Source organism: Acinonyx jubatus, chromosome A2 (assembly GCF_027475565.1).
Source record: "Acinonyx jubatus isolate Ajub_Pintada_27869175 chromosome A2, VMU_Ajub_asm_v1.0, whole genome shotgun sequence".
NCBI classification, from domain to species: domain Eukaryota; kingdom Metazoa; phylum Chordata; class Mammalia; order Carnivora; family Felidae; genus Acinonyx; species Acinonyx jubatus.
Genome location: NC_069383.1, coordinates 145,925,228 through 145,952,662, shown reverse-complemented (window position 1 = coordinate 145,952,662; position 27,435 = coordinate 145,925,228). Strand labels below are relative to the sequence as shown.

The window sequence follows — 27,435 nt, the reverse complement described above, 5'->3', positions numbered from 1 at the left end:
TAGAAGAATGGTTATAAACAAAGTTGCACATGTATTTCCTCAAATCATGGATTTTCCATTTGACTCTCTTTTGTTTCTTTCTCTTAGCTCTACTCAGAGTACTTCATGGTCCTCCTCAGCCCATCCTACAGCAACAGCCTCTTCTTTTAAGGCTTTTACCTTTCAAATTTGTTACTTCCTGTGCTGGTGGACTGGTCTCTCTAATGCACTTTTTTTTGCCTTGCCTCTCTTCTGCACCAAAGCCAGGGTAGTCAGTGTTAGACATACGTTCTTTTGCCTGGCACCTAAGGCCCTCTGTAATCAAACCTTACCTGCCTGTCCCACTTCATTTCCTCTCTGCTTTAACCTGTGCCCTTGACTCTGGCAAGCCAGGCTCCCATTGCTCCTTGTATTTGCCCAGGCTAAAATTGAGAGTGATATTCTAGACCAAAGGCTGAAAACAAATGACTTATAGATAAAAATAATAGTATATGATAAGAGTTTATGATAAAAGGGATTTAATCATTATAAACCCTTATTATCAAGTAAAATAATAAAATTATTCTCTAAGTTCTCTGGTAGTCATTATATACATTCATTACCCAAAAGTCCTCAAAATACTAGAATCACTCTTTGAACTAGAAGAAATCTTAAAGAACCAACTAACTTCCCCCACCCCCTGTTATAGGGAGGGACCTTGGGCTCAGGCAGAAGTTATACCAAGGTCAGGTAATGGCAGAGCCAGGCCTAGAACCCACTGATGTTCTATGCTGTCCTGCCAACTATGGAGCATTTGTCCAAGACCAGTTTTCTGTGAGGTTTCTGCCATCTATCCATTTCCCTCATAGTTACATCTTATATGAGAGCAAGTTGTACTCAAGATGTTTACTCATAGGTCATAGATGCTAAGTTGACAGATGCCATTGTTAGTCTTTTAACTCTGCCAATGCCTTGTTCCCTTACTACAGTATTATAGTCACTACTGTCCAGTACCTGTCTTCTGCACTGCACAAGAATTTTACAGAGACAGACTTCGACTTTAAGGTAGGAGCTCCTGAGATCCATTGCTATATTTGTAATAACAGTAGAAAGCCAAAAAACAAGCTCACTGTTTTTGTTCCTGTTTTTGTTTTACTTAAAATTAACAACCATTTTATTTTTACTCACAATTTTTCAGGTCAGGGATTTGAGATGGACTTAGCTAGGTGTCAGATGTGTGGCTGGGAGCTAGGGCAGGCTCACTGGGCTTTTGCTTTATTAATATGCTCATAGTATTGAACCACTTCCAAGTTTGATAATGACTAGGATATGACCCAAGAGTCTCCCTTTTGGAGGTACTGGGAACCAGACATCCAGGAGTAGGCTTTCTAGGCCAGAAACAACACTATTGGTTTTAAGAGGAGTCAAGAAAAAAAAAGTTGTTTGCAAAGACATTTATAAAGGAAAAAAACCAAAATCTTAAAATTGTAAAATGAATTCTGTGCTACATCCATATATTTAGAATCTCTTCTTGCAAGGTTAAGGACTTGGGCTGTCACAAGTTTTCTCTTTCTCTGTCTCTCTAGGTGTGGAATTCTTATTTTAGCCTGGCAGTTCTGTTCATAAATCAGCCAAGCCTTCAGCTAGAAATCATCACTTCAGCCAAGAGGAAGAAGATTATAGATAAGTAAGACATATGTTTCTTATTCACCTCCCTACCACACATCCAGATAGGGTTATGTTTCCATGAGTGGTTCCTCAGAAGTCCACAAGGTTCTCACTGGGTAGCTTTCCAAAGAGCCAAATGTGAGAGTTCAGTTGACAGCCAAATGACGTAGTGCTGGGGGAAGCATTAGAGACAGTGCTGAAGTGCTAGCCTTATTGGGTTTATAGCCCCACCTTCCTGAACTTTCTCCCACTGAAAGCTGGATCCTGTGTTATTATTTCCAGGTATGGGGACATGCGTGTGATGATGGCTTATGAACTGTTCAGCATGTGGCAGAATTTGGGTAGGTCTTTTCTCCCTATTTTTCTCTTCCACATATTGCATAGCCAAATAAAAAGTGATAAGACTAGTAACTTCCCCCAGGTTTTATGGATGTTAATTCAGACCAAAGTGACCTTTACATATCTTTAACGTAACACCTCAGGTGGAAGTTGCCACACATGTACACGGAGCCTTTTAGGGGGAGAGTTAGGCTGAGAAGCAAGACCCCAGTAACACACATGCACGTTCCCTTTTTTGAGAACTAAAGTCCAAAGGAGAAGAGTATGAAGGCTCTAGGAGTTTTTTCCAGCTTAAGAACTGATGCCAGTAAGATCTTCTGTACTCTTCATGTCCCAGTCCAAAAGTGGCAGACTCAGAAACATAGATCTTTTTTTTAATTAAGTTTTTAATTTTAATTTTAATCCCAATATAGTTAACATACAGTGTTATATTAGTTACAGGTGTACAATATACTGATTCAGCATTTCTGTATATTACTCAGTGTTCATCATGGTAAGTGCACAGAAGTATAGATCTTGGAAATACTCAGCACATGAGCAAGGGCAGCTGTTCATTTCCATAAATATTGAAACATCTTTTGGGTCTCTGGTATTCAGGCCATGCAGATCAGGTTTCTGCCACCAGTTGCACGAAGATTGCATGCAAGAAGGGAATTGCAGCCCCTAGGTGAGATTGATTTTAGCTCCCTTTCCTTCAGCAGCTTCTCTAATACCCAGTGCTTTGGATCTGAAATTGTCAGATTGTTTGGTGGAATCCTTGTATTGCCCTGGTGACTAGGAGAGCCATCCTTTGGTATTATAGGCTTCTGAGTGGCCTCTCAGGATACGAGAGAAGCTGTTACCCTGAAAAGCCATTACCCTTCCTAGCTCTTACTGTTTTCAACTGAGTTAATGCCTCTGAAGCCTTAGGAATGGTGGTCATAAAATCTTCCAGTCCTCCATTAACCATCTCAGTCACTAACCCTGAAGCAGCAAACAAGGTGGGAGGCATTCCTGCCAGTGAAGATTAGGGCTTCCTTCTGTGAGTGGGGATACATTTCACCAAGCAGGCTTTCCAGTTCAGTACTCTTACACCCTGCATCCAGCATAGGCTGGGTATAGGTCTTAACCCTGAAGTTGACTCTGAAATTCTCAGGAACACAAGGTACTAATAAACTGTACCAAATACCAAGATTGGGATATGTAGAATCAGCCTCAGGGCTAATATTGGCCCCTTAGATAGGCTTTCACAATAGAAGAAACCAAAAAAGATGCCAAATTTGCCTGATAAAGCTATTCTTGCCTCTATCTTGTGTGTGTGTGCGTGTGTGTGTGTGTTTGAGTGTAAATGGCATTTTCTGGTCCTCAAGAACGGGTTTTACTTGGCTACAGCAATCATTACACTGGTCCACAGTTTGTCTCCTTTATAGACTCTGAAGGACTGAAAGTAAAGCTCTGGAACATGGTTCACTCTGTTCCACCACTGCAAGAAAGAGAAAAGTTCTGTCCCACAGTCCTCAGGACTGGCCCTGGCTTCTGTGAACATGCTCCAGATTGCAGGCCAGTCAAGGAAGTCTGCATCACCCACTTCCCATGGAAAGAATGTTGGGGGATGAGCTGATCTAGTCTGTGTAGATGCAGTGCTACCATCAGAGTACAATGTGAAGACAAGGGACAGACATGGGGAGGAGCACAGACAGAGTCCCTGAGCCATTCTGTCCAAGTAGGGCTGTGCAGGAGGCTCCTGCTAACTCAGGAGGAAGCCTTTTGGGCAGACATGAGCACAGACTTTGAAGAGGCCCATGAACTTCAGGCCTCTGGTGGCTGGACCAGGGACTATGAAAATCTCATCACTTATTTATTTTTATTTTTTATATTAAATGTAATTTATTGTAAAGTTGGTTTCCATGCAACACTCAGTGCTCATCCCAACAGGTGCCCTCCTCAATGCCTATCACCCACTTTCCCCTCTCACGCACCCCCCATCAACCCTCAGTTTGTTCTCAGTATTTAAGAATCTCTTAAATGCCTTTGGGCTAGAGGTAGAGACCCCAGGGATAGTGCATTGTGTTTAAGCAGAAATGGATAAATATTCCTTGCTAAATAAATGCTGAACAATATGAAACTGTCATAGGTTACTCAGAAATCCTGTTCTGTCTAAAGTAGTGAACTCTGTTCCTTGACCTCGGAATGATTTTTGGGTAGTTTCCCCATAAATTCTTTGGAAAGGCAATTTATGCCTGTTGAACATTTGTTTTAGCTGGGATGGGCCAGTTTTATCTATGAATTCTAAAAAGCCAAGGAAAAGAGTATCTCAGAGAGCCATAGGGGAGAGCTTGCTTTCCTCTCAATGTTTCCAGGGCAGATGAAAGTATCTGCTATGGCCACACTTGGGAAGCTTCTATAGAAGGAGCAAAGAAAGCATAAACTAATATGTATTGGGTTTTGTTGTTCAGGTGAACATAAGATCCACTTTATTCCGGGAATGATTGGTCCTTTTCTGGGTGTGACACTGGTCCCACAGCCAGAAGTACGGAACATCATGATTCCCATCTTTCATGACATGATGGACTGGGAGCAGAGGAAAAATGGCAACTTTAAACAGGTAAGATGACACCTTCTCTCCTCTGGATGGACCCCTTCTGCCCAGGCAGGTGATCCAGATGGCCAGACTATGGTTCTAGTGGGAATGGCTACAGCCCATCTTGGCTTGCCCATCTTGAATCCTGTTCAAGGGTTTTCCCTTAATTGCTGACCAGAATTGATTTGTGGATTTTCTTCACGAAGCTAGAGGTCAAAAAAGAATAATAGGAAAGGAATGAACATGATATAAAGAAATTTTCTGTTCAAGGAGAGAGTGACTGAGACTGTGATCAAGTTTCATTCAGGAGAGGCCCTGGGAGCATAGTACCCTTCCTCTCTGGTGCATGGTCCAGGCATTTCTAGGGCTAGAGCCAAGATCAGATGACATCTCATGGCTCATAGCCCAGAATTTCATAGATTCCTGCACAGAGGGGTGGGTCCAGAAGGTATAAGCCCTTAGCTTCTGACTAAGTCACTTCAGACTGTTCCTCTGTGCATACCTTCTGCCACCTCTAAGGCAGAGGAGATGGCCCCTGCCTTTTTATGTGTAGCTCCAAGGAATAGGACTAGGACCAATAGTGGTCAGTGAAGCTGATTTTAGCTAATAAAAGAAGTAACTTGCTAGCAACAGGAACTGTCCAGTGTAAGCTAGCCTGCTTTGGGAGATGGGGAGTTCTTTGCTGGTGATTCTCAAGCAGAAGCTCCCAGGAGACCTCTAGAAGAAATTTATGTATTGGATTGGAGACTGTACCAGTTTCCCAGTAAGCTCCCTCCTAACCCTGTGACTCTGAGATAACCAGTGGTCTTGTAGTGAGTAGTTGTAACAGTGAGGAACAGACCAGACAGACAATAATTTTTAAATTCTTATTTGTTTATTTGTTTGTTTTTAAGTTTACAAAGAGCAAAATTCATTCTTTGTGATTTAAAGTTCTGTAAATTTTGATAAACACATAGTCATGTAACCACCACCACAATCAAGATTTTTGAAATTCCTAAGAATTCCATCATGCTACCATTTTGTAGTCAAACCTTCCCCCTACCTTTAACCTATGACAGTCTGTTCTCCATCACTGTAGGTGTGCCTTTTCCAGAATGTCATTTGAATGAAATAATGTAGAATGTAGCCTTTTGAGTCTGACTTCTTTCACTCAGCATAATGCCATCCAGAGGTTCATCCATGTTGTTGCACTTACCAATTTTTCTGTTGCTGAGTGGTATTCCATTGCAGTTATTCACTATTTGAAGGACATTTGCACTATTTCCACTTTTTGTTGGTTATGAATAAAGCTATTAAAAATATTTCTTTACAGGTTTTTGTATGAATATAAACTTTCATTTTTCTTAGGTAAATTTCTAGGAATAGGATTGTTGGCTATTGTAAATGTATGTTTAACTTTATAAGATGCTATCAAATTTTATTCCCAAATGGCTATGCCATTTTTTCTTTTTTATATATATATAATTTATTGTCAAATTGGCTTACATACGACACCCAGTGCTCATCCCAACAGGTGCCCTCCTTCCTGCCCATCACCCACTTTCCCCTCCTCCACTGCCCATCTACCCTCAGTTTGTTCTCAGTCCTTAAGAGTCTCTTATGGTTTGCCTCCCTCCCTCTCTGTAACTTTTTTTTCCCCTTCCCTTCGCCCATAGTCTTCTGTTAAGTTTCTCAAGATCCACATATGAGTGAATACATATATCTGTCTTTCTCTGATGGACTTATTTCACTTAGCATAATACCTTCCAGTTCCATCCACATTGCTGCAAATTTGAAATTCCAGCAGCATTGTATGAGAGTTTTAGTTGATCATATGCTCATCAGAATTTGATATCATCTCTTTGTGTGTGTTTTTTAGCCATTCTAATAGATACATAGTTGTATATCTTGGTGGTTTTAATTTCCATTTCTTTAATGATTAATGATGTTGAGCATCTTTTAATGTGTTTCTGTCTTTATATCTTCTTTGGTGAAATGGTTATTCAAAACTTGTATTCATTTTAATTGGATTATTTGTTTTCCTATTGTTGAGTTTGAGGGTTCTTTATGTATTCTAGATGTAAGTCTTTTGTTGAATATATGATTTACAAATATTTCCTCCCAGTCTTTAGCTTGGCTTCCCACTTACAATAGTGTCTTTCACAGAATAAAAATTTTTAATTCTTATGCAATCCATTTTATCAATAGTTTTCTTCTATAGATCATGCTTTTGAGATCATATCTGAGAAATCTTTGCCCAGGACCATGAAATTTTTTCTCCTGTGTTTCTTCTAGAGGTTTTATAATTTTATCTTTAGATCTATTACCTATTTTGAGGTAGCCTTTGTGTAAGATGTGAAGTATGGGTCAAGATTTTTTTTCCTTTTCACACATGGAGGTCCAACACCTTTGTTAAGAGAAAAACTATTCTTTGTCAAAAATCAGTTCACTGTATGTGTACAGTTCTCTCCACATGTACATAGTATACAGCTCTCCAGTCTTTCCATTGATCTATGTCTTACCTTTCACCATTCCCACACAGTCTTGATTATGGTAGCTTCATAGTTAGTCTTAAAATCAAGCGGTGTGAATCCTCCAAATTTTTTTTTCAGTATTGTCTTAGCTATTCCAGTTCCTTCTCTTGTAAGTCTCAGAATTAGCATGTCAATATCTGCAGAAATTACTGCTGAGATTTTGGTTGAGATTGCATTGTAATCTGTAGATCAAATTGGAAAGAATTGATATCTTAGTAATACTTAATCATACTTCTAGTCCATTAAGGCAATATATCTCTCCATTTTTTAGGTATTCTTTTATTTTTCATTAATGTTTTATAGTTTCAGCACACAGATTTGTACATGTTGTTAGATTTATATGTTAAGTATTTCCTGGTTTTTGGTGCTATTATAAATTATTCTGATTTTTAAATTTTACTTTTGTTGCTAGTACATAGAAATACAGTTGTTTTGTATATTAATATTATATCCTGCACCCTTGCTAAACTTACTTATTAGCTGTAGAAGGTTTTGGAGATTCCTTGGGATTTTCTATTTAGTTAATCCTATCACTTTCATTTTTTTATGAAATTTATTGTCAAATTGGCTTCCATACAATACCCAGTGCTCTAATCCTATCACTTGCAAACAGAGACAGTTTTATTTCTTCCTTTCTAATCTGTATGCCCCCCCCCCTTTTTTTTTTCTTATACCTCATTGCACTGGCTAGGACCTCTGGTCTGGTGTTAAATAAGAGTGATGAGAGTGGACATCCTTGCTTTGCTCTTAATCTTCAGGGAAAGTATTTGGTGTTTCACAATTAAGTATGATGCTAGCTAGTTGTAGGTTTTTTATAAATGTTCTTTATCATGGGTAAATAGTATTTAACATAAGAATCCATTTTTGGAGTGTGCAACTCTAATGCCTTCATTTCTTCAGAAAATAATAACTTCAAACAGAAAAGAACTTAATTTTCTTTTTTTTTCACAACCTTCTAAATTATGCAAAATGCACAACTGCCTGATGAGAGAACCTAGTTATGGAGAAGCAGATGACATTGCGGAACTGCACCATGGGTCACTGAGTTTGTTAAAAGAGGGTCTAGGCTGTATTCCACCATTACGACTAGTGAATAAAGAAGGATAACCTTGTGGAAGACTAAGTTGGAACTCATTTCTCACACTTTAAGACTCAGCTGTTAAGCTGTGTTCTTTCCCTCATTAAGGCTATGGTGGAGTTCCTGGACAGCTCAGTCAGTTAAGTATCTGACTCTTGATTTCAGCTCAGGTGATGATCTCACAGTTTGTGGAATTGAACCCCGTGTTGGGCTTCACGCTGGCAGCACGGAACCTGGAATTCTCTCTCACCCTCTCTCTGCCCCTCCCCCGCTTGCACACGTGCACTCACACACTCTCTCTCTCTCTCTCTCTCTCTCTCTCTCTCTCTCAAAATAAATAAACTTAAAAAAAAGACTATCATGAAAAATTGATATCAAGCAAGCCATGTAAACCTTGTTGACTCTGTTAAGCAAAATCTTGCTGCTGCTTCCGTTTGCCACCAAATATTTTTTTTTAATTTTTTTTTCAACGTTTATTTATTTTGGGGACAGAGAGAGACAGAGCACGAATGGGGGAGGGGCAGAGAGAGAGGGAGACACAGAATCGGAAACAGGCTCCAGGCTCTGAGCCATCAGCCCAGAGGCTGACGCAGGGCTCGAACTCACAGACTGTGAGATCGTGACCTGGCTGAAGTCGGACACTTAACCGACTGCGCCACCCAGGCGCCCCGCCACCAAATATTTTTAAAAAGTGGTCTACTTGTGGCTTTCCAGTTTTCCAAGCACCATTTGTTAAAGAGACTGTCTTTTTTCCATTGGATATGCATGGGGCATTTGTACCCCAATGTTTATAGCAGCACTTTCAACAATAGCCAAATTATGGAAAGAGCCTAAATGTCCATCAACTGATGAACGGATAAAGAAATTGTAGTTTATATACACAATGGAGTACTACGTGGCAATGAGAAAGAATGAAATATGGCCTTTTGTAGCAATGTGGAAGGAACTGGGGAGTGTTATGCTAAGTGAAATAAGTCATACAGAGAAAGACAGACACCATATGTTTTCACTCCTATGTGGATCCTGAGAAACTTCACAGAAGACCATGGGGGAGGGGAAGGAAAAAGAAGAAAAAAAAAAGGTTAGAGAGGGAGGGAGCCAAAACATAAGAGACTGTTAAAAACAAGAAACTGAGGGTTGATGGGGGGTGGGAGGGAGGAGAAGGTGGGTGAGGGGTGCTGAGGAGGGCACCTGTTGGGATGAGCACTGGGTGTTGTATGGAAACCAATTTGACAATAAAGTTCATATTTAAAAAAAAAAGTGGTCCACTCTTTTCATCCCCACATTTCCATTTCCCACCCTCCTATCCATCCAGTCTAATATGTATTGTATACCCACTTCTGTTGAAGTTGCTCTCTGCAAGAACACCCATAACCTTTGGGGCACCTGGGTGGCTCGGTCAGTTAAGTGTTCCATTCTTGATTTCGGCTCAGGTCATTACTTCACAGTTCGTGAATTCGAGCCCCATGTCGGACTCTGCACTGACAGTGTGGAGCCTGCTTGGGATTCTCTCTCTCTCCCTCTCTCTCTTCCCCTCCCCTGCTCTCTCTCACTCTCAAAATAAGTAAATAAACATTTTTTTAAATGTTAAGAAAAAAATACGACCCATAACCAAATTACCAAAATTTTTGTCTTGATTACAGTTGTGCTTTCCACAGCTTTGGCTCTGTTAACTACTCCCCTACTTCTTCCCACCTTCTAAAAATATTTCTTCTAATTATAAAAACAATAGGTATTTAATGTAGAAAAATTAAAATGCAAATAAGATATAATGAAAAAATTTAATCCATAATCCTACTATTTTAGTAACTTGTGGGGGAGACAGAGTATGTCTTTTTAGACTGTTTTTTCCCCATACATAGAGGTTTTTAAGTTAAAAAATGGAATCATTGTATATATTGGGGTTCAGGGGCCATTGTGTGTATTGACTTTTAATCTCCCCTTTTTAGTAACATGTTTTCATCACCATCTCTTTGTGTCAGTTCATGCTCCTCTGTCCTGCCCTTAGTTTAGAGGCTACACAGTAGTCCATTGCATGGCCTACACCACAATGTATTTAGTCAGCTCCTAGTTTTAGAAACGTAAGTTCATTCCAAATTGTTGTTGTTAATATTGCAAAACACATATTCATTCCTAATTATTCTCTGAGATAAACTTCTCAACTGTAATTCCTGGGTAAAAGAGCCTTCCTTAATTAGGTTCTTTTTTTAATATGAAATTTATTGTCAAATTGGTTTCCATACAATACCCAGTGCTCATCCCAACAGGTGCCCTCCTCAGCACCCCTCACCCACCCTCCCCTCCCTCCCACCCCCCATCAACCCTCAGTTTGTTCTCAGTTTTTAAGAGTCTCTTATGCTTTGGCTCTCTCCCACTCTAACCTCTTCTTTTTTTTTCCTTCCCCTCCCCCATGGGTTTCTGTTAAGTTTCTCAGGATCTACATAAGAGTGAAAACATATGGTGTCTGTCTTCTCTGTATGGCTTATTTCACTTAGCATCACACTCTCCAGTGCCATCCACGTTGCTACAAAGGGCCATATTTCGTTCTTTCTCATTGCCATGTAGTACTCCATTGTGTATATAAACCACAATTTCTTTATCCATTCATCAGTTGATGGACATTTAGGCTCTTTCCATAATTTGGCTATTGTTGAGAGTGCTGCTATAAACATTGGGGTCCAAGTGCCCCTATGCATCAGCACTCCTGTATCCCTTGGGTAAATTCCTAGCAGTGCTATCGCTGGGTCATAGGGTAGGTCTATTTTTAATTTTCTGAGGAACCTCCACACTGTTTTCCAGAGTGGCTGCACCAATTTGCATTCCCACCAACAGTTCAAGAGGGTTCCCGTTTCTCCACATCCTCTCCAGCATCTATAGTCTCCTGATTTGTTCATTTTGGCCACTCTGACTGGCATGAGGTGATATCTGAGTGTGGTTTTGATTTGTATTTCCCTGATGAGGAGCAACGTTGAGCATCTTTTCATGTGCCTGTTGGCCATCCGGATGTCTTCTTTAGAGAAGTGTCTATTCATGTTTTCTGCCCATTTCTTCACTGGGTTATTTGTTTTTTGGGTGTGGAGTTTGGTGAGCTCTTTATAGATTTTGGATACTAGCCCTTTGTCCAATATGTCGTTTGCAAATATCTTTTCCCATTCCGTTGGTTGTCTTTTAGTTTTGTTGGTTGTTTCCTTTGCTGTGAAGAAGCTTTTATCTTCATAAGGTCCCAGTAGTTCATTTTTGCTTTTAATTTCCTTGTCTTTGGGGATGTGTCAAGTAAGAGATTGCTACGGCTGAGGCAGAGAGGTCTTTTCCTGCTTTCTCCTCTAGGGTTTTGATGGTTTCCTGTCTCACATTCAGGTCCTTTATCCATTTTGAGTTTATTTTTGTGAATGGTGTGTGAGAAAGTGGTCTAGTTTCAACCTTCTGCATGTTGCTGTCCAGTTCTCCCAGCACCATTTGTTAAAGAGACTGTCTTTTTCCATTGGATATTCTTTCCTGCTTTGTCAAAGATTAGTTGGCCATACGTTTGTGGGTCTACTTCTGGTGTTTCTATTCTGTTCCATTGGTCTATATGTCTGTTTTTGTGTCAATACCATGCTGTCTTGATGATTACAGCTTTGTAGTAGAGGCTAAAGTCTGGGATTTTGATGCCTCCTGCTTTGGTCTTCTTCTTCAAAATTACTTTGGCTGTTCGGGGCCTTTTGTGGTTCCATATGAATTTTAGGATTGCTTGTTCTAGCTTCGAGAAGAATGCTGGTGCAATTTTGATTGGGAGTGCATTGAATGTATAGATAGCTTTGGGTAGTATTGACATTTTGACAATATTTATTCTTCCAATCCATGAGCAGGGAATGTTTTTCCATTTCTTTATATCTTCTTCCATTTCCTTCATAAGCTTTCTATAGTTTCCAGCAGACAGATCTTTTACATCTTTGGTTAGGTTTATTCCTAGGTATTTTATGCTTCTTGGTGCAGTTGTGAATGGGATCAGTTTCTTTATTTGTCTTTCTGTTGCTTCATTATTAGTGTATAAGAATGCAACTGATTTCTGTACATTGATTTTGTATCCTGCGACTTTGCTGAACTCATGTATCAGTTCTAGCAGACTTCTGGTGGAGTCTATCGGGTTTTCCATGTATAATATCATGTCATCTGCAAAAAGTGAAAGCTTGACTTCATCTTTGCCATTTTTGATGCCTTTGATTTCCTTTTGTTGTCTGATTGCTGATGCTAGCACTTCCAACACTATGTTAAACAACAGCGGTGAGAGTGGACATCCCTGTCGTGTTCCTGATCTCAGGGAGAAAGCTCTCAGTTTTTCCCCATTGAGGGTGATATTAGCTGTGGGCTTTCCATAAATGGCTTTTATGATGTTTAAGTATGTTCCTTCTATCCCGACTTTCTTGAGGGTTTTTATTAAGAAAGGCTGGTGAATTTTGTCAAATGCTTTTTCTGCATCGATTGCCAGGATCATACGGTTCTTATCTTTTCTTTTATTAATGTGATGCATCACATTGATTGATTTGCAAATGTTGAACCAGCCCTGCAGCCCAGGAATGAATCCCACTTGATCATGGTGTATAATTCTTTTTATATGCTGTTGAATTCGACTTGCTAGTATCTTATTGAGAGTTTTTGCATCCATATTCATCAGAGATATTGGCCTGCAGTTCTCTTTTTTTGCTGGGTCTCTGGTTTAGGAATCAAAGTAATGCTGGCTTCATAGAATGAGTCTCGAAGTTTTCCTTCCCTTTCTATTTTTTGGAATAGCTTGAAAAGGATAGGTATTATCTCTGCTTTAAATGTCTGGTAGAAAGAATGAAATATGGCCCTTTGTAGCAACATGGATGGAACTGGAGAGTGTTATGCAAAATGAAATGAGCCATACAGACAAAGACAGATACCATATGGTTTCACTCTTATGTGGATCCTGAGAAACTTAACAGAAACCCATGGGGGAGGGGAAGGAAAAAAAAAAGAGGTTAGAGTGGAAGAGAGCCAAAGCATAAGGGACTCTTAAAAACAGAACAAACTGAGGGTTGATGGGGGTGGGAGGGAGGGGAGGGTGGGTGATAGGTATTGAGGAGGGCACCTTTTGGGATGAGCACTGGGTGTTGTATGGAAACCAATTTGACAATAAATTTCATATATTGAAAAAAAAATTAAAAATAAATAAATGTCTGGTAGAATTCCCCAGGGAAGCCATCTGGTCCTGGACTCTTATTTGTTGGGAGATTTTTGATAACTTATTCCATTTCTTCACTGGTTATGGGTCTGTTCAAGTTTTCTATTTCTTCCTGTTTGAGTTTTGGAAGAGTGTGGGTGCTTACGAATTTGTCCATTTCTTCCAGGTTGTCCAGTTTGTTGGCATATAATTTTTCTTAGTATTCCCTGATAATTGCTTGTATCTCTGAGAGATTGGTTGTAATAATTCCATTTTCATTCATGATTTTATCCTTTTGGGTCCTCTCCCTTTTCTTTTTGAGAAGCCTGGCTAGAGGTTTATCAATTTTGTTTATTTTTTCAAAAAAAGCCAACTCTTGGTTTCGTTGATCTGCTCTACAGTTTTTTTAGATTCTATATTGTTTCTGCTCTGACCTTTATTGTTTCTCTTCTTCTGCTGGGTTTGGGGTGTCTTCTTCTGCTGGGTTTGTGCTGTTCTGCTTCTATTTCCTTTAGGTGTGCTGTTAGATTTTGTATTTGGGATTTTTCTTGTTTCTTGAGATAGGCCTGGATTGCAATGTATTTTCCTCTCAGGACTGCCTTTGCTGCATCCCAAAGCATTTGGATTGTTGTATTTTCATTTTCATTTGTTTCCATATATTTTTTAATTTCTTCTCTAATTGCCTGGTTGACCCATTCATTCTTTAGTAGGGTGTTCTTTAACCTCTATGCTTTTGGAGGTTTTCCAGACTTTTTCCTGTGGTTGATTTCAAGCTTCATAGCACTGTGGTCTGAAAGTATGCATGGTATGATCTCAATTCTTGTATACTTATGAAGGGCTGATTTGTGACCCAGTATGTGATCTATCTTGGAGAATGTTGCATGTGCACTGGAGAAGAAAGTATATTCTGTTGCTTTGGGATGCAGAGTTCTAAATATATCTGTCAAGTCCATCTGATCCAGTGTATCATTGTTTCTTTATTTGTTTCTTTATTGATCCTGTGTCTAGATGATCTATCCATTGTTGTAGGTGGAGTATTAAAGTCCCCTGCAGTTACCAGATTCTTATCAATAAGGTTGCTTATGTTTGGGATTGTTTTATATATTTGGGGGCTCCCATATTCAGCACATAGACATTTATAATTGTTAGCTCTTCCTGATGGATAGACCCTGTAATTATTATATAATGCCCTTCTTCATCTCTTGTTACAGCCTTTAATTTAAAGTCTAGTTTGTCTGATATAAGTATGGCTACTTCAGCTTTCCTTTGACTTCCAGTAGCATGATAGATAGTTCTCCATCTCCTCACTTTCAATCTGAAGGTGTCCTCAGGTCTAAAATGAGTCTCTTGTAGACAGCAAATAGATGGGTCTTCTTTTTCTATCCATTCTGATACCCTATGTCTTTTGGTTGGAGCATTTCGTCCATTTGCATTCAGTGTTATTATAGAAAGATATGGGTTTAGAGTCATTGTGATGTCTGTAGGTTTCATGCTTGTGGTGATGTCTCTGGTATTTTGTGGTCCTTGGAACATTTCATTCACAGAATCTCCCTTAGGATCTCTCATAGGGCTGGTTTAGTGGTGATGAAATCCTTCAGTGTTTGTTTGGGAAGACCTTTATTTCTCCTTCTATTCTAAATGACAGACTTGCTGGATAAAGGATTCTCAGCCACATATTTTTTCTATTTATCACATTGAAGATTTCTTGCCATTCCTTTCTGGCCTGCCAAGTTTCAGTAGATAGGTCTGTGACTAGTCTTATAGGTCTCCTTTTATAAGTTAGAGCTTAATTACATTCTTACAACCCCACTTCTCACAACTCTGCTGTCCTTTGACGTCTCAGACTGCAGGCTACCCTTTCTGTGTGCCCCACACCAAGCACTGGCCATGCTGGCCTGTGTTAGCTGTTGTCCCTGCCTCCTCTACCAGATGATGAGCTAGGTATTGGGCACCAGGGACGTTTCTTGTGCATTTTTCCTTAGAACCCAACATAGTCCCTGAGACATGTTAGATTCATGGAGATGAAAATCAAAGTTAACATTTATTGAGCACTTCTAAGAGCTAGAGCACAGGGACACCAAAGAAGACTGTTAACCACCATTACTGCTTCACAAACAAGGAAATGTAGGCTTAGAGAAGTAAATATCTTGCCCTGAAGTAGGCAGCTGGTTGTCACAGGACAAATATTTGTTGAATGTATAATAAGATGTCACTTGTCACTTCGGGAATATTGATTCCATAGAATAAAAGTAATTCTGAAAACACAAAATTGTCAATATTACCAACTATGACATGATATATATATATATATATATTTTTTTTAATGTTTATTTTTGAGAGAGAGAGAAACAGTGTGAGTGGGGAAGGGGCAGAGAGAGAGAGAGACACAGAATCCAAAGCAGGCTCCAGGCTCCGAGCTGTCAGCTCAGAGCCCGACATAGGGCTCAAACCTATGAACCTTGAGATCATGACCTGAGCCAAAGTTGGACACTTAACTTCCTGAGCCACCCAGGTACCCCATGACATGATATATTTGAAGAACTTAGCATTTTATTTGACTTAAAGACATTGGTTTTGCATACATTGATCTACAGCATTACCTGTTTTGGATTTCTCAGTTTCTCCTAATAACTTCTCCCTTTATCAGCACTATAGAGGGTGATGAAGTAATATCCCCATATCTTCCCATCACCAACTCCTCTGCCTAATACAGAAGTTCTAACACTTGAATAGGCATCACAACTGGGAGGGCTTATTGAAACAGATTGCTTCTCCTTTTCCCAAGTTTCTGATCCACTGGGAGCCTGAGAATCTTCATTTCTAATGATATCTAATGACTGATACTGCTAGCCCAGGGGCCCATTTTGAGAATTCAAGGGAACTACTGCACCCATGTTTACACAGTCATACCCCCTGCTGCTCCAGGTCCCTTTCCCCTATTTGCCATGTCCTGGAAAACACAATCTACCTATACCTGCATGTTTGAAGAGAGATCCCTTATTATAAACAGACCCTTCTTCCCCTGGGAGGCTTGTGGGCCACTGATTGACCCAGTAAGAAGAGACAAGATTTGAACTGAGAATAAGATCCCTTGGCCTCTGGTCCTGGCTCTATCTGACTTTACATGACCCAGGCAAGTCCCTGCTGAAGTCTCTTCTCCACACAGAGAAAGACATGGCATCAATCCCTAAGGACCCCTGGTCTCATATTTTCTTTCTCTGAAATGCATATTCAAGCAGCTGACTCATCAGGCCATACGTGAATGTGTGACAGTCTCTGCAGAGCAGACCACTATAAACAGAGCCACATTTATTCATCCATTCTCATTTCCTGCTGAAGGGGTTCAGAAACCATAATTGCCTTCAATGAATTTTCTAGTTCAATTATTTTTTTATAACTTCATTGCTTTAGGACTCTTTGGCCCTATGTGAAGTGAGAAAATGCTTCTGTTATAGCTCATTATTAAAAGCAGCCATGCCTCTTTGTTTATATGAAGTATTTATATAAATAATACCAAAATACCACATTTATTTTTTTAATATGATTTATTGTCAAACTAGCTAACATACAGTGTATACAGTGTTCTCTTGGATTTGGGAGTAGATTTCCATGATTCATCACTTACATACAACACCCAGTGCTCATCCCAAGTGCCCTCCTCAATGCCCATCACTCATTTCCCCTACCCCCATCAACCCCTCAGTTTGTTCTCTGTATTTAAGAGTCTCTTATGGTTTGCCTCCCTCCCTCTCTGTTTGTAACTTTTTTTTTTCCTTCCCCTCCTCCATGGTCTTCAGTTAAGTTTCTCAAATTCCACATATGAGTGAAAACATATATCTGTCTTTCTCTGACTGAGTTTCTCTTATTTCACTTAGCATTTCTCTTATTTCACTGGAGGATGGAACCCTCCAGTTCCATCCTCGTTGTTGCAAATGGCAAGATTTCATTCTTTTTCATCACTTAGTAGTATTCCATTGTATATATAAACCACATTTTCTTTATCCATTCATCAGTTGATGGACATTTGGACTCTTTCCATAATTTGGCTATTGTTGATAGCACTGCTATGAATATTGAGGTGCATGTACCCCTATGAATCAGCACGCTGTTTCCTTTGGATAAATTCCCAGTAGTGTTCTTGCTGGGTCATAGTGTAATTCTGTTTTCAACTTTTTGAGGAACCTCCACACTGTTTTCCAGAGTGGCTGCACCAGTTTGCATTCCCACCAACAGTGCAACAGGGTTCCCCTTTTTCCACATCCTCATCAACATCTGTTGTTTCCTGAGATGTTAATTTTAGCCACTCTTGAGTGGTGTGAGGTGCCACAATACTACATTAAAAATGTTTAATTTTTTTTATTTTTAATGTTTATTAATTTTGAGAAAGACAGAGAGACAGTGGGAGCAGAGTAGGGACAGAGAGAAGGAGACACAGAATCCAAAGCAGGCTCCAGGCTCTGAGCTGTCAGCAGAGCCTGATGCAGGGCTCAAACTCACGAGCAGTGGGATCATGACCTGAGCCGACGTCAGACACTCAACCAACTGAGCCACCCAGGCGCTCCCAGTACCACATTTTAAAGGCTAATGAGGGGTAAAGACTTTTATCTCACATCACTTATGACTAATTTCTCACCTCAGAGTAAATCCAGTGAGGCTTATTGGAAGTGGCTGAGCACTGCTGAACACCTTGCAGATCAGTTGAGTAGGAAAAAGTACAGTATTGCTCCTCACGGTTTAAGAATTCAGTAACAAATGCAGGTGCCCCAGTGATGAGGCAGTGGCCAGGCAGCAGCCCCAAGGGCTCTAGGTCCTATGGGGACAAACAGTGGAGCTTTTTATCCTGAAGTAGAATCTCTGAAGGAAACACTCATACCTTGCTCAACTCAGAATCATGTCAGCCATTCGAGTAAGGGCTAGCCCTGCTGCAAGCTTCCTTTGTGACTGGCTGACTAGAGGGTAAAGTTCTAACCAAATGTATTTTACTCACACAAATTCTTTTGAGTGTACATTTTTTTAAGAAAGAGAAACACTTGACAAAGACCTCTTTTGTATCCAAAATACTTTTCTTTACATGGAATCCTTGCCTTTTGACCCTAGACTGGGAAAAGAGTATCTGAGGTGTGTAAGTTCCAACTTTAAACCACTGGAGTGGGGAGCCTTCCTAATCAAGGGGGCAGAGTGGTTTCTTGGTGCTGTAGATGAGGTCCTGCCTTCCCTCGGATTTATTTGGTACAAGGACAACAAAATCAGGAAGCAGTTCCCAGCCATTCTCACCTGTGGTAGGAGCTAGATTTCCCAATCTTCCTCTGAGGTCAGCTTGGGTTCATGAAGTCTCTGCTTCCCTCTAGGTGGAGGCTGAGCTGATTGACAAGCTGGACAGCATGGTGTCAGAAGGGAAAGGCGACGAGAGTTACAGAGAGCTCTTCGGCCTGCTGTAAGCTGCTTTAGCCCCAAGCACCCCACACTGGGGGAGGGGGTGAAATGGGCTGATGAGGGGTAGGGGTGCAACCCATGCTGGCTGGGCTTCAGAGGGTGAGTATCAGGAGTGACCTAGATTGTTCCTAGTCAATAGGACGGTGGCATTATGGCAGCAAGCTCTCAGGGATTGCCATAGTTGACTAAAGAGGTAGAGACAGGCGGTAACTCTGAGCTCTTAGATTTGCTGATAGGAAAAGGGTCTTTATATGTCTTCATAGCATGCACTGTATCCAGTTGGGCACACAACCCATGGGGACTCTCTGAGGGCTCAGTGCTGGCATTTCTGAGAGGTAAACAGTTAAATCCTTGCTTCATAAGATGGTACAATCAACTTTGAAAAAACACTACCATGGGTCTTGTGACTTTAACAAATTGTGCCCACTCTCCAGGACAGTTTCCCTGTTTGTGAAACAGGGTGTTTGTACTGAGTGATGTCAGGGATTTTCCCAGGTCCACATTCATAGCTCCTGTCTTTTTTTTTTTTAAACATTTATTTATTTTTGAGACACAGAGAGACAGAGCATGAACAGGGGAGGGTCAGAGAGAGGGAGACACAGAATCTGAAACAGGCTCCAGGCTCTGAGCTGTCAGCACAGAGCCCCATGCGGGGCTCAAACTCACGGACCACAAGATCAACCTGAGCCAAAGTCGGACGCTTAACCGACTGAGCCACCCAGGCGCCCCTCATAGCTCCTGTCTTGAAATGTTGGAGGCCAAGAGTCTTTGCCACGGGGCTAAGTCCAAAGGAGGGACTCGGGAGAGCCATGATTCTCCCAGATAGATAGTGATGCTGGACATTTTATCTTCCAAAAAAACAAAATCTTTAGACTTTTATAGCTCTAGAGTCCCCTCCCATCTCACTCATTATTTCCAGCTTTAATATTTTCTTTGTTTTCATGCCATTTTGAAGACAAGCCTATGACATATTTTTCCAATAATAATACTGTACATTTGCTTAGAACTTTACAGTGTACAAATGTGTTGACGTTTCTTACTTAATCCTCACAACACACCTGTGAAGTGAGCAGGGCAGAAATTATCTTCATGAATAAAGGTGGTGAAACTGAGATGAGGAAAGTGTTAGCATGCCCTCGGTTGAATGACCTGTGAAAAGCCACTCTGGGGGGAGGACTCAGATCTTCCAATTTCAAGAAGGGGGAATCTTTCTGCTATATCCTACCCACTTTGTTCCTTAATGAGTCACACAAAATGTGAATTTATTTGAAATTTAAATAATTATAATTTGTGTAAATGAATCTATACCTTAGTATTTTTCTTTTAGCTAAAGATGTTTCTAACTGTGGAAATAATGCAGAGAAATCTCTTCCTAAGTCACTAACAGATGATTTTACTACAAAGGAAAAAGCACACAAATAACTTGCACTTACTAATTACCTGACCAAATAGTGTTTCATAAACTCTTCTAAATCATGTTTGAGGACTGAAAACTTCTGAGAACCATAAAGCAGCATTTCCCAATTTGTGTTTTGGGGAAGTTGCTGGGGGAAAAAAGTAAGTGGTCAGTTCAGAAAAGATTCAATTAAACAAAATTGAGCAGACCTCTATTACAGGACTTAGCAAAGCCTTTAATAGGCAGAAAGATGTGAAATATCTCTGACAGGAGTGTGTAGTGACCAGCATTTCCTAGGCTTGTTTGCTCGCAGAACACCTTTCTTGGTCCTCCAGGACAGCAGAGCTCTGGAGAATAGTTTGGGAAATACTGACACAGTGGCTTCATCCACACAGCTCAGAGGCCAGAGCAATGGTGTGCCTTCTCTCTCTAGTAATATAAGTCACATGGGAAACCCTCACTTTCCCAGAAGCCTCAGCTCAGGCCATATACTCTGTGTGGGGAAGACTGTCGCCGTCATGGCAGCATTAACAGCAGCCAGGTTGTGAGTGGGAGTGCCCAGTGCTGGGCTTTTAGCTGGGCCTGCCACTCCAGGTGACTTTCATGACTTTTAGGGAGTGAGGGACAGTGTAGAAAGGAATCAGGAATGAGACCTGGACCTGGGCTCATCACTAGAGCAAGCAGAGAGTCTAGGTCATCATCCCCTAGGAGAGATCTGTGGGAAGGCAGAGAAGCCAGAGGCTACCCTGAGGTGCCAGGAGCATGGGCTGGCAAATGAGAAAAGGACCTGGGCATTTAGCTCTTGGCTCTGGCAATTTTCACTTGGAAACATCCCCTGACAGTGGAGATGACCAGGTATAACTCCTAGTTTCACTCACTGCCCTTCATACTGGGCCCTCAAGACTAGTCAGAACCTTTTCCTTGGTTTACATGAAAAGTTGAGTTTGTATGTTTGCTGAGGATGCCTCTGAGTGGTGATGGAGGTAGTTGGCCAACTGCAAAGCCAGATCCATCCTCATTGGGCTCTTATTCAGCTGCTGTTTTGGAACAAACCTCACAGCATACACCTAAAGGGCTGGGGCTTTAAAACCCCTTCCTCAGTTCATTGGCATCCTTAGGAACTTATACAGGAAAATGGAAAATATGCTCATCTGTTCCTGCCAGTTCAGTAATCACCTTGTCTTTGCTTTCTGCTGCATGGAGTAGAACCCAGCTGTTTGGGCCCTACCCCAGGTAAGACTGTAGTGTGGTAAGTCTTCTGTCTCCAGATCCATCACAGGCTCCATGGGCTCTGGGACCTCACTTTTGTGCCCAAAGAAGGCTCATAAATTGTATACTGTGTTTGTTTCCCCCCACCCTCCAACTAATAGCCTACTGGAGAAGGTTGAACAGGAAACATGGCGTGAAACCGGCATTTCCTTTGTGACCTCAGTCACCCGCCTCATGGAACGCCTTCTTGACTACAGGTATTTTCTCAGGCACCTACCTATCTGACCTCTTGTCTGATCAGGATACTTGCCTCAGCAAAGACATCCTCTGACCTTAAAATTGAAACCATGTGGCCTTCAGGGGGAGGACTCTTCTGGTTTGGGTGCCATCATCAGTCATTGGGAATCTACTGATGGCCAAAGAGAGGGAAAGAGTCCTCTCCCAGGGGTAGGCCGAGGCTTCCTAGGATCCCCCCTGATATGTGAGCACATATATCCAGGAGGCATCCCAGGGACATGCAGGTTTCCATCCAGAAAGGTCACAGCTCAGAGCAATGCAGCGAACAACTGTAGGTCCTTTGTGCTGTGTTCCTAAGAGCCATATGACAGATGGGCGGGGAAATATCACCCGGTACAGAAGTGTGACACAGCAGGACTTCCAGTTGGTTTTTCCAGGCACTGGGGATCCTACTTTTCCATGCCTCCATTCTTTGCCTAAAGTGTTTTTTTCTGTCCCTTGGTCCTGACCATGAACAGATTAGAGGAAGCAGCCTGTGAGCTCAGAGATCTTTATGCTATGTTCAGTTTGAGAGTTCATGTAAAATTAGTTTTTTCATGAAATCTTGCTGTCATATCACGGCTTTTGAATTACTCCAGATGGGGCAATGAAGCCACCATTGCAGGCTTCATTATTCTCTTAGCAGAGTTCATGTGGTGGCTAAGGGTACCTTTTAGGAGCCTAGAGGGAGGTGATAGGGAATGAGGAAGAATGACGGAGGAAATCCATCCCCAAGCAATAGTTGTCTCCTCTGTGCTACAAGACATGTAAACGCCAAGGGAGAGCACTTCCAACCCATGCATCAGGAAATGAGGGGGTTTAGGCCACCTCCAGTTGCTGCTGAATAGAAGGTACTCCTATGGCAAGACTTCTGCTTTGCAGAAGACTCAGGTGTCCAGTGTACTATCTGGACATGGAAATGGAATTCCTGAGAAATGGGTTCTCATCTTAGGCATCCCCTCTTCCTGTAGCACAGTTGTGCTTGTGCAAGTTTCAGCCCATTTTTCCTGGACCTTAAAAGTTGACAAGTGGCCTTTTGGGGATGCCTTTTAGAACAGTGGACTCCTTTGTTCATGCCATATCCCCAGCCTTTTCTGTACCTGCTATCAGACAGGGAAGAGGGATGCACAAAACTCTATACCTCCCCCTCCCTAAAACATTTACTAAAGGTTAAGCTCTATTCACTATGGCCTACCAGAAAGAGCCTAAATTAATTTCTTAGCCTAGTTCTAGCTTCCTGTTTGATTTTTGTATCTACCTTGTACAAACAACTCAAACTCATGGCCAAACCCAATTTCATTCTCTTCCATTTCTTGTCTCAATAATGGGTTCATTAAAAAACAAAATTCATGCTCTTTCACATGGCAGCAAAGCCCCTTCATAAACTGGCCTTTGCCTACTCCTCCAGCCCTGTTCCTTGACAGTCCCAGCACCCATGTGCACATACTAACCTCCTAGTGTTGCTCCCTGTTAACACAAAAGGAAACACCACAATGTTTATCATGGCTCTTACCTGTTAAAAATACACTATGTGCTTTGTGCTTGACAAGCATTATCTCTAATCCCATAAGGAGCTGTGAAGGGTTATCCCTGTTTTTATCAGTGAAGAAACACCAGTGATAGGAAATGCCATTGCTGGGATTTGAACCCACATCTGACTCAAGAGCCATGCCCTATTCTTTCATCCATGTTGTCACCACTCACATCCCTTCTCTTCAGGCTTCTCTACATGCAATGTCCTCCCAAGAGTGGCCTTCCTACCAAGCCCCATCAAGGAAGTTTTGCCAGATAAAAGCTTACCTGGATCTGTATACACTTCTTTCAAAGCATCAGTCACCTTGCATGATGATCATTTGTCACCTTTCTGACTCATTCAATTGAAGAGAGAAGCCTCTTGAGGACAGGGACCTTGTCCTTATCTCCCTGGTCCCCTTCGTGGAGCCTTGATGGTCCTCTGACAAGTGTACAGTATATATTGACCAATTGGAAGACCGTGCAGGAACCAAAGTAGTCTCTTTTGCCCCAGTGCAGTTTAGTGCAATAAGAACCTACTAAGAAAATAGTTGACAGATACATATACATTGATTAGGCAAATAATTAATAGGTTATACTCCAGAATGATCTGAACCTAGAGTGTGAGACTCTGTTTTAGACTAGCATGAACCTTAAGTACTCAGAGGAGTACCTCTTCAACTTTTATGTGAATGATACTCTGTGTCAGATATAAAGATGCTCACTGGTGGCAACTGTATTTCTCAGGTTAGGAAGCAGAGCCCCATGGGGTAGGGGGAGTGGTTCTTAGTGCCCTGGAACATACAGGGACAGGGCTAGGGTTGCCAAGCCCTTGGGACTTTAAGTGGAACCTCCACCTGGAAGAGGAACTGGAGGTTATGGAGCCTTCCTTTCTCAGGCCTCTCCAGTTGCACTAAGGGCTGCCTGGGCCCTGGTCTAGGTCACCACAAGCCCAGTGCTCACAACCGGTTGCTTCAGAAGCCTCTTTAGGAGGGTCTTCCCTGTTCGTCCTCCAGAGAAAGAACAGGGGAGAGCAATGGCTGCACCCAAGTCAGAGGCTTTAAAAGGTGTCCTCTATGTTGAGTAGCCACACAGAAGTGATGCACAGCCACACAGAAGAGAAGAGGCAGCTGTTAGCAGTGCATGGGAGAGGTGGTCATAGAGCACAAAGGTGTAGGGAATGGCCCTGCCATCACAGGGTTGAGGACAATACTTTCCTGTTTAATTGACTTGGCAATGAAGTTCTAGTTATAGCCAAAAAGAAGGTGATGCCTGGTAAGTGTTTCAGATGCTTTCTAGAAAAAACAAAACAAACAAAAACAAAAAACAAAAAAAACACTAAATGCCAAAGTAGCTAGTTGAGACCTCACTACTCTCTATCGGCCAACTTACTGGAGAGACAGATGCTTCCTGCCACTTTCTATGTTGCTTGTAACTAACTAGTTGGCCATCTGGTCCACCTCTTAAAAAGTCACAGCACTTTCCTGTCCCTACTAGCACTAAAAGGTTCTGCAGTAGCCTGTTAAGGACCCCCATGTCTGACTACAGAGGAACCAAATGCCATATGGCAGTTAGGGAACCAAAAAAGGAGGACGACCTTGGTTTCAAATCCCACAGAGCTGCCACTTCTGATAGTAGCCCTCCATAGAAGGGAGGACACTTGGCTTTGCAGAATATCATGAGAGTTGTGTGGATTTTTCAGTATTCCTTTCTTTCAAAGAAGTTATCCCTTTGTGAGCTGGATTGCAGCTGGGAAGGCGGGGATAACTAACTTTGTCACATTATCACCCAGAGGTTCAGTGACTTGGACTAAGGCTCCTGACTCCCAACTGTGATGTTTCTCACTGGGCCCCATGCCTGTTAGTAGAGCAAAGTCAAGATACTCTCTCCACCTGATCTTAGTGGTCCATAAACCCACTTATGCTGCCTTTCCCTAACACACAGCTACACAAGGAACTATATCTATATGCCAGAGCACTGTAGAGTGCCATAGAAGGAGACACAGCAAACAGATGGAACTCTGGCTGGCTGTGTGTAGAGGAGGCTTCTGGCGAGATTCACCATTCTGGTTCTCCTTCTCCTTTGTCCCCTTGTGCCAAGACTCAGCTACTTGCAGAGGAGCTTGGTTTTGACCAGTCCTCCTCTCTCCCTAGGGAAGGATCCATTCTCAGTGTTCCTGTTGTTCTGTGTCTCACAGACCAGCCTTGACCCCTCTTACACCCAACCCTGCTCTGATCAGCATGAATGTAACTCAGCCCTGGGTGAAGCTACCCCTAAATCAGAAAGAAACTTTAAACCTGCTGCTTCTACTTAGTACACAGGAAGGAAACCATAGGGAGAAAAGCCAGTAAGATGGTTAACATGGTGGCCATGCCACGGTTGCTGTAACCACAGGGTCTTGAAGCTAGGTCTCTGGAGTGGAGCATATTGGCTTCTGTTGAATGCTGTCCTACAAAATGAAACTTTCCCTGTAAGAAAAGCTCTGTGCCTCTCCTTCTGGGGACTTGAGGATTTGACATTTATCTTTACTGATACATTCTTCTGTGCTGAGGATATTGGTACTACCCTAATGTACCATCTGGGCTCTACACTCTGCCACCAGAATGAGAGGTTCAGTTGAACAGAGATCTCTGAACCCTAGGAGTGGGTCCAAACCTCAGAGGGAGCTCACTGTATAGCCCCTACCTGTGGAAGCATTTTCTGTTGGAGAGCATCTTAATTTAGGGTTTAGTTATACTAATGCCTCTGTGACACTGCAGTTCTATGCATTGTTCCAGAGCCACCACTTCATGCCATGGGACATTCATCTGTGCTCTCCTTTCCAGGGACTGCATGAAAGGAGAGGAAACAGAGAATAAGAAGATTGGCTGCACTGTTAACCTGATGGTGAGAAGACATGGGCCCCTCCTCCTATCTGCCCAGCGGAATAGCTTCTGGCCTGCACTGTGACAGGCTTGGCCCTTCTACTGTGGCTGCAAGCCTAAGGACTTGAGTCAGGATATCAGCTCTGTCCCTAATATCTCAGAGACCTGCACCTCATCAGTCACATTTTCACTTGAGAAAAGAATGTTCTCCTTGGACAGAACTCTATCCTTGGCCTCTTAACAAGGTCCAGTCAACCATGAAATACCCTAATTCCCAGTCTGCCTTGGCACTCCTCCTCTTTCTCAATATTTGGATTCCCGCAGATCTGCCATTCGTTCCACCATACCTGGGGAGCAGTTGTGCCTTCTGGCTGATCCTTTCTCTTGCTGGTGCTGTCTGTGTCCATGGCCTGCCCTCCTCCTGTCCAGTACACCCAGGGCTTTGGCCAGCTGCCTGGAGCTCAGGTATGGCCTCCACAGGTGGAAACCTCTCTCATCTTTATGCGTATTTCCTTTTCTCTCTCACAGAACTTTTACAAATCTGAGATTAACAAAGAAGAGATGTATATCCGCTATATCCATAAGCTTTGTGACATGCATTTGCAGGCTGAAAACTACACAGGTGAGTAGAAGGGGGACCCAACCATGTCTCCCTGTGAGGAAAGACTGGACAGGTGTGCACAGCTAGCAGAGAAAGGCTCTGAACTGGTGCCTGCCAGATCTTAGCGGAGTGTTGGGACCTATGTTGCCCCCTCACTTCATTCTTTCCTTCAAATCCTTTGTCACATATGGCAGAAAGAAAGCAGGCATAAATTCCACTTGTGCCTTCATGCCATGTCCTCTGCTGTCTGAGGCTGTTCTGCTCTCTCCTTGCCTCCTATCCATCCCCTCTGAGGCCTCAAGGGTAACCTCCAAATTCTCATGCACTAGGTTCAGAGCATCCTGAGCTCACTGTTCCTCTCTAAGAGCAGAGCCTTCTTGACCTTGAAAACCTTCACAGCCAGAGCTACATGAGGCCATAACACTGAAATATCTGCCTAACTTCTGAACTTGCTAGCAGAACTGCTTTGCAGTCTAGGCTCTTCCCTGCAAAATGCACAGCAGCCCCACTTTGATTTTCCAATAGAAAGTATTGAGAATGTTCATCTGGCTTTCTGACGGACCATATAGGTCCCCTTTCTACAATTTATTACTAAGGCCCTTTCTAATAGAACAAATTTAAAAACATTTCAGCCTGCCTGTCACACTGTTTACTGAGTACCACTCAGTCAAGAGGGTATGTGCATGCATGTGTCTCCTGCCTGATCACCTGGTGCCATAGCTTCCCCAAAATAGCCACCTTCTTCACTGTGGTGACTAGCCACTACATCCTAGCTCTTGAGCCATAGGACTTGAATTTGTGTGACAAACCATGAAATTCAAGCTATTCTTATCCACAAACATTACTAGAATTAGATGGGTTTGT

At 42.0% G+C, this 27,435-nt stretch overlaps 1 protein-coding gene across 13 annotated transcripts in view; it reads left to right on the top strand.

Annotated features, from left to right (window-relative positions):
- The window catches only part of DOCK3 (dedicator of cytokinesis 3), a 561,979-nt gene that overhangs the window by 503,411 nt on the left and 31,133 nt on the right, over nt 1–27,435 (top strand). For 12 of the 13 annotated variants that reach the window (XM_027038830.2, XM_027038823.2, XM_027038825.2 and 9 more), the window contains 9 exons: nt 948–1,023; nt 1,545–1,645; nt 1,909–1,967; nt 4,401–4,549; nt 18,629–18,714; nt 21,316–21,342; nt 21,480–21,575; nt 25,932–25,992; nt 26,499–26,592. In XM_027038830.2, the coding sequence (XP_026894631.1) occupies nt 948–1,023; nt 1,545–1,645; nt 1,909–1,967; nt 4,401–4,549; nt 18,629–18,714; nt 21,316–21,342; nt 21,480–21,575; nt 25,932–25,992; nt 26,499–26,592 (749 nt within the window). The remainder of the gene's footprint in view (nt 1–947; nt 1,024–1,544; nt 1,646–1,908; nt 1,968–4,400; nt 4,550–18,628; nt 18,715–21,315; nt 21,343–21,479; nt 21,576–25,931; nt 25,993–26,498; nt 26,593–27,435) is intronic. The other variant, XM_027038822.2, reaches the window with a different exon arrangement.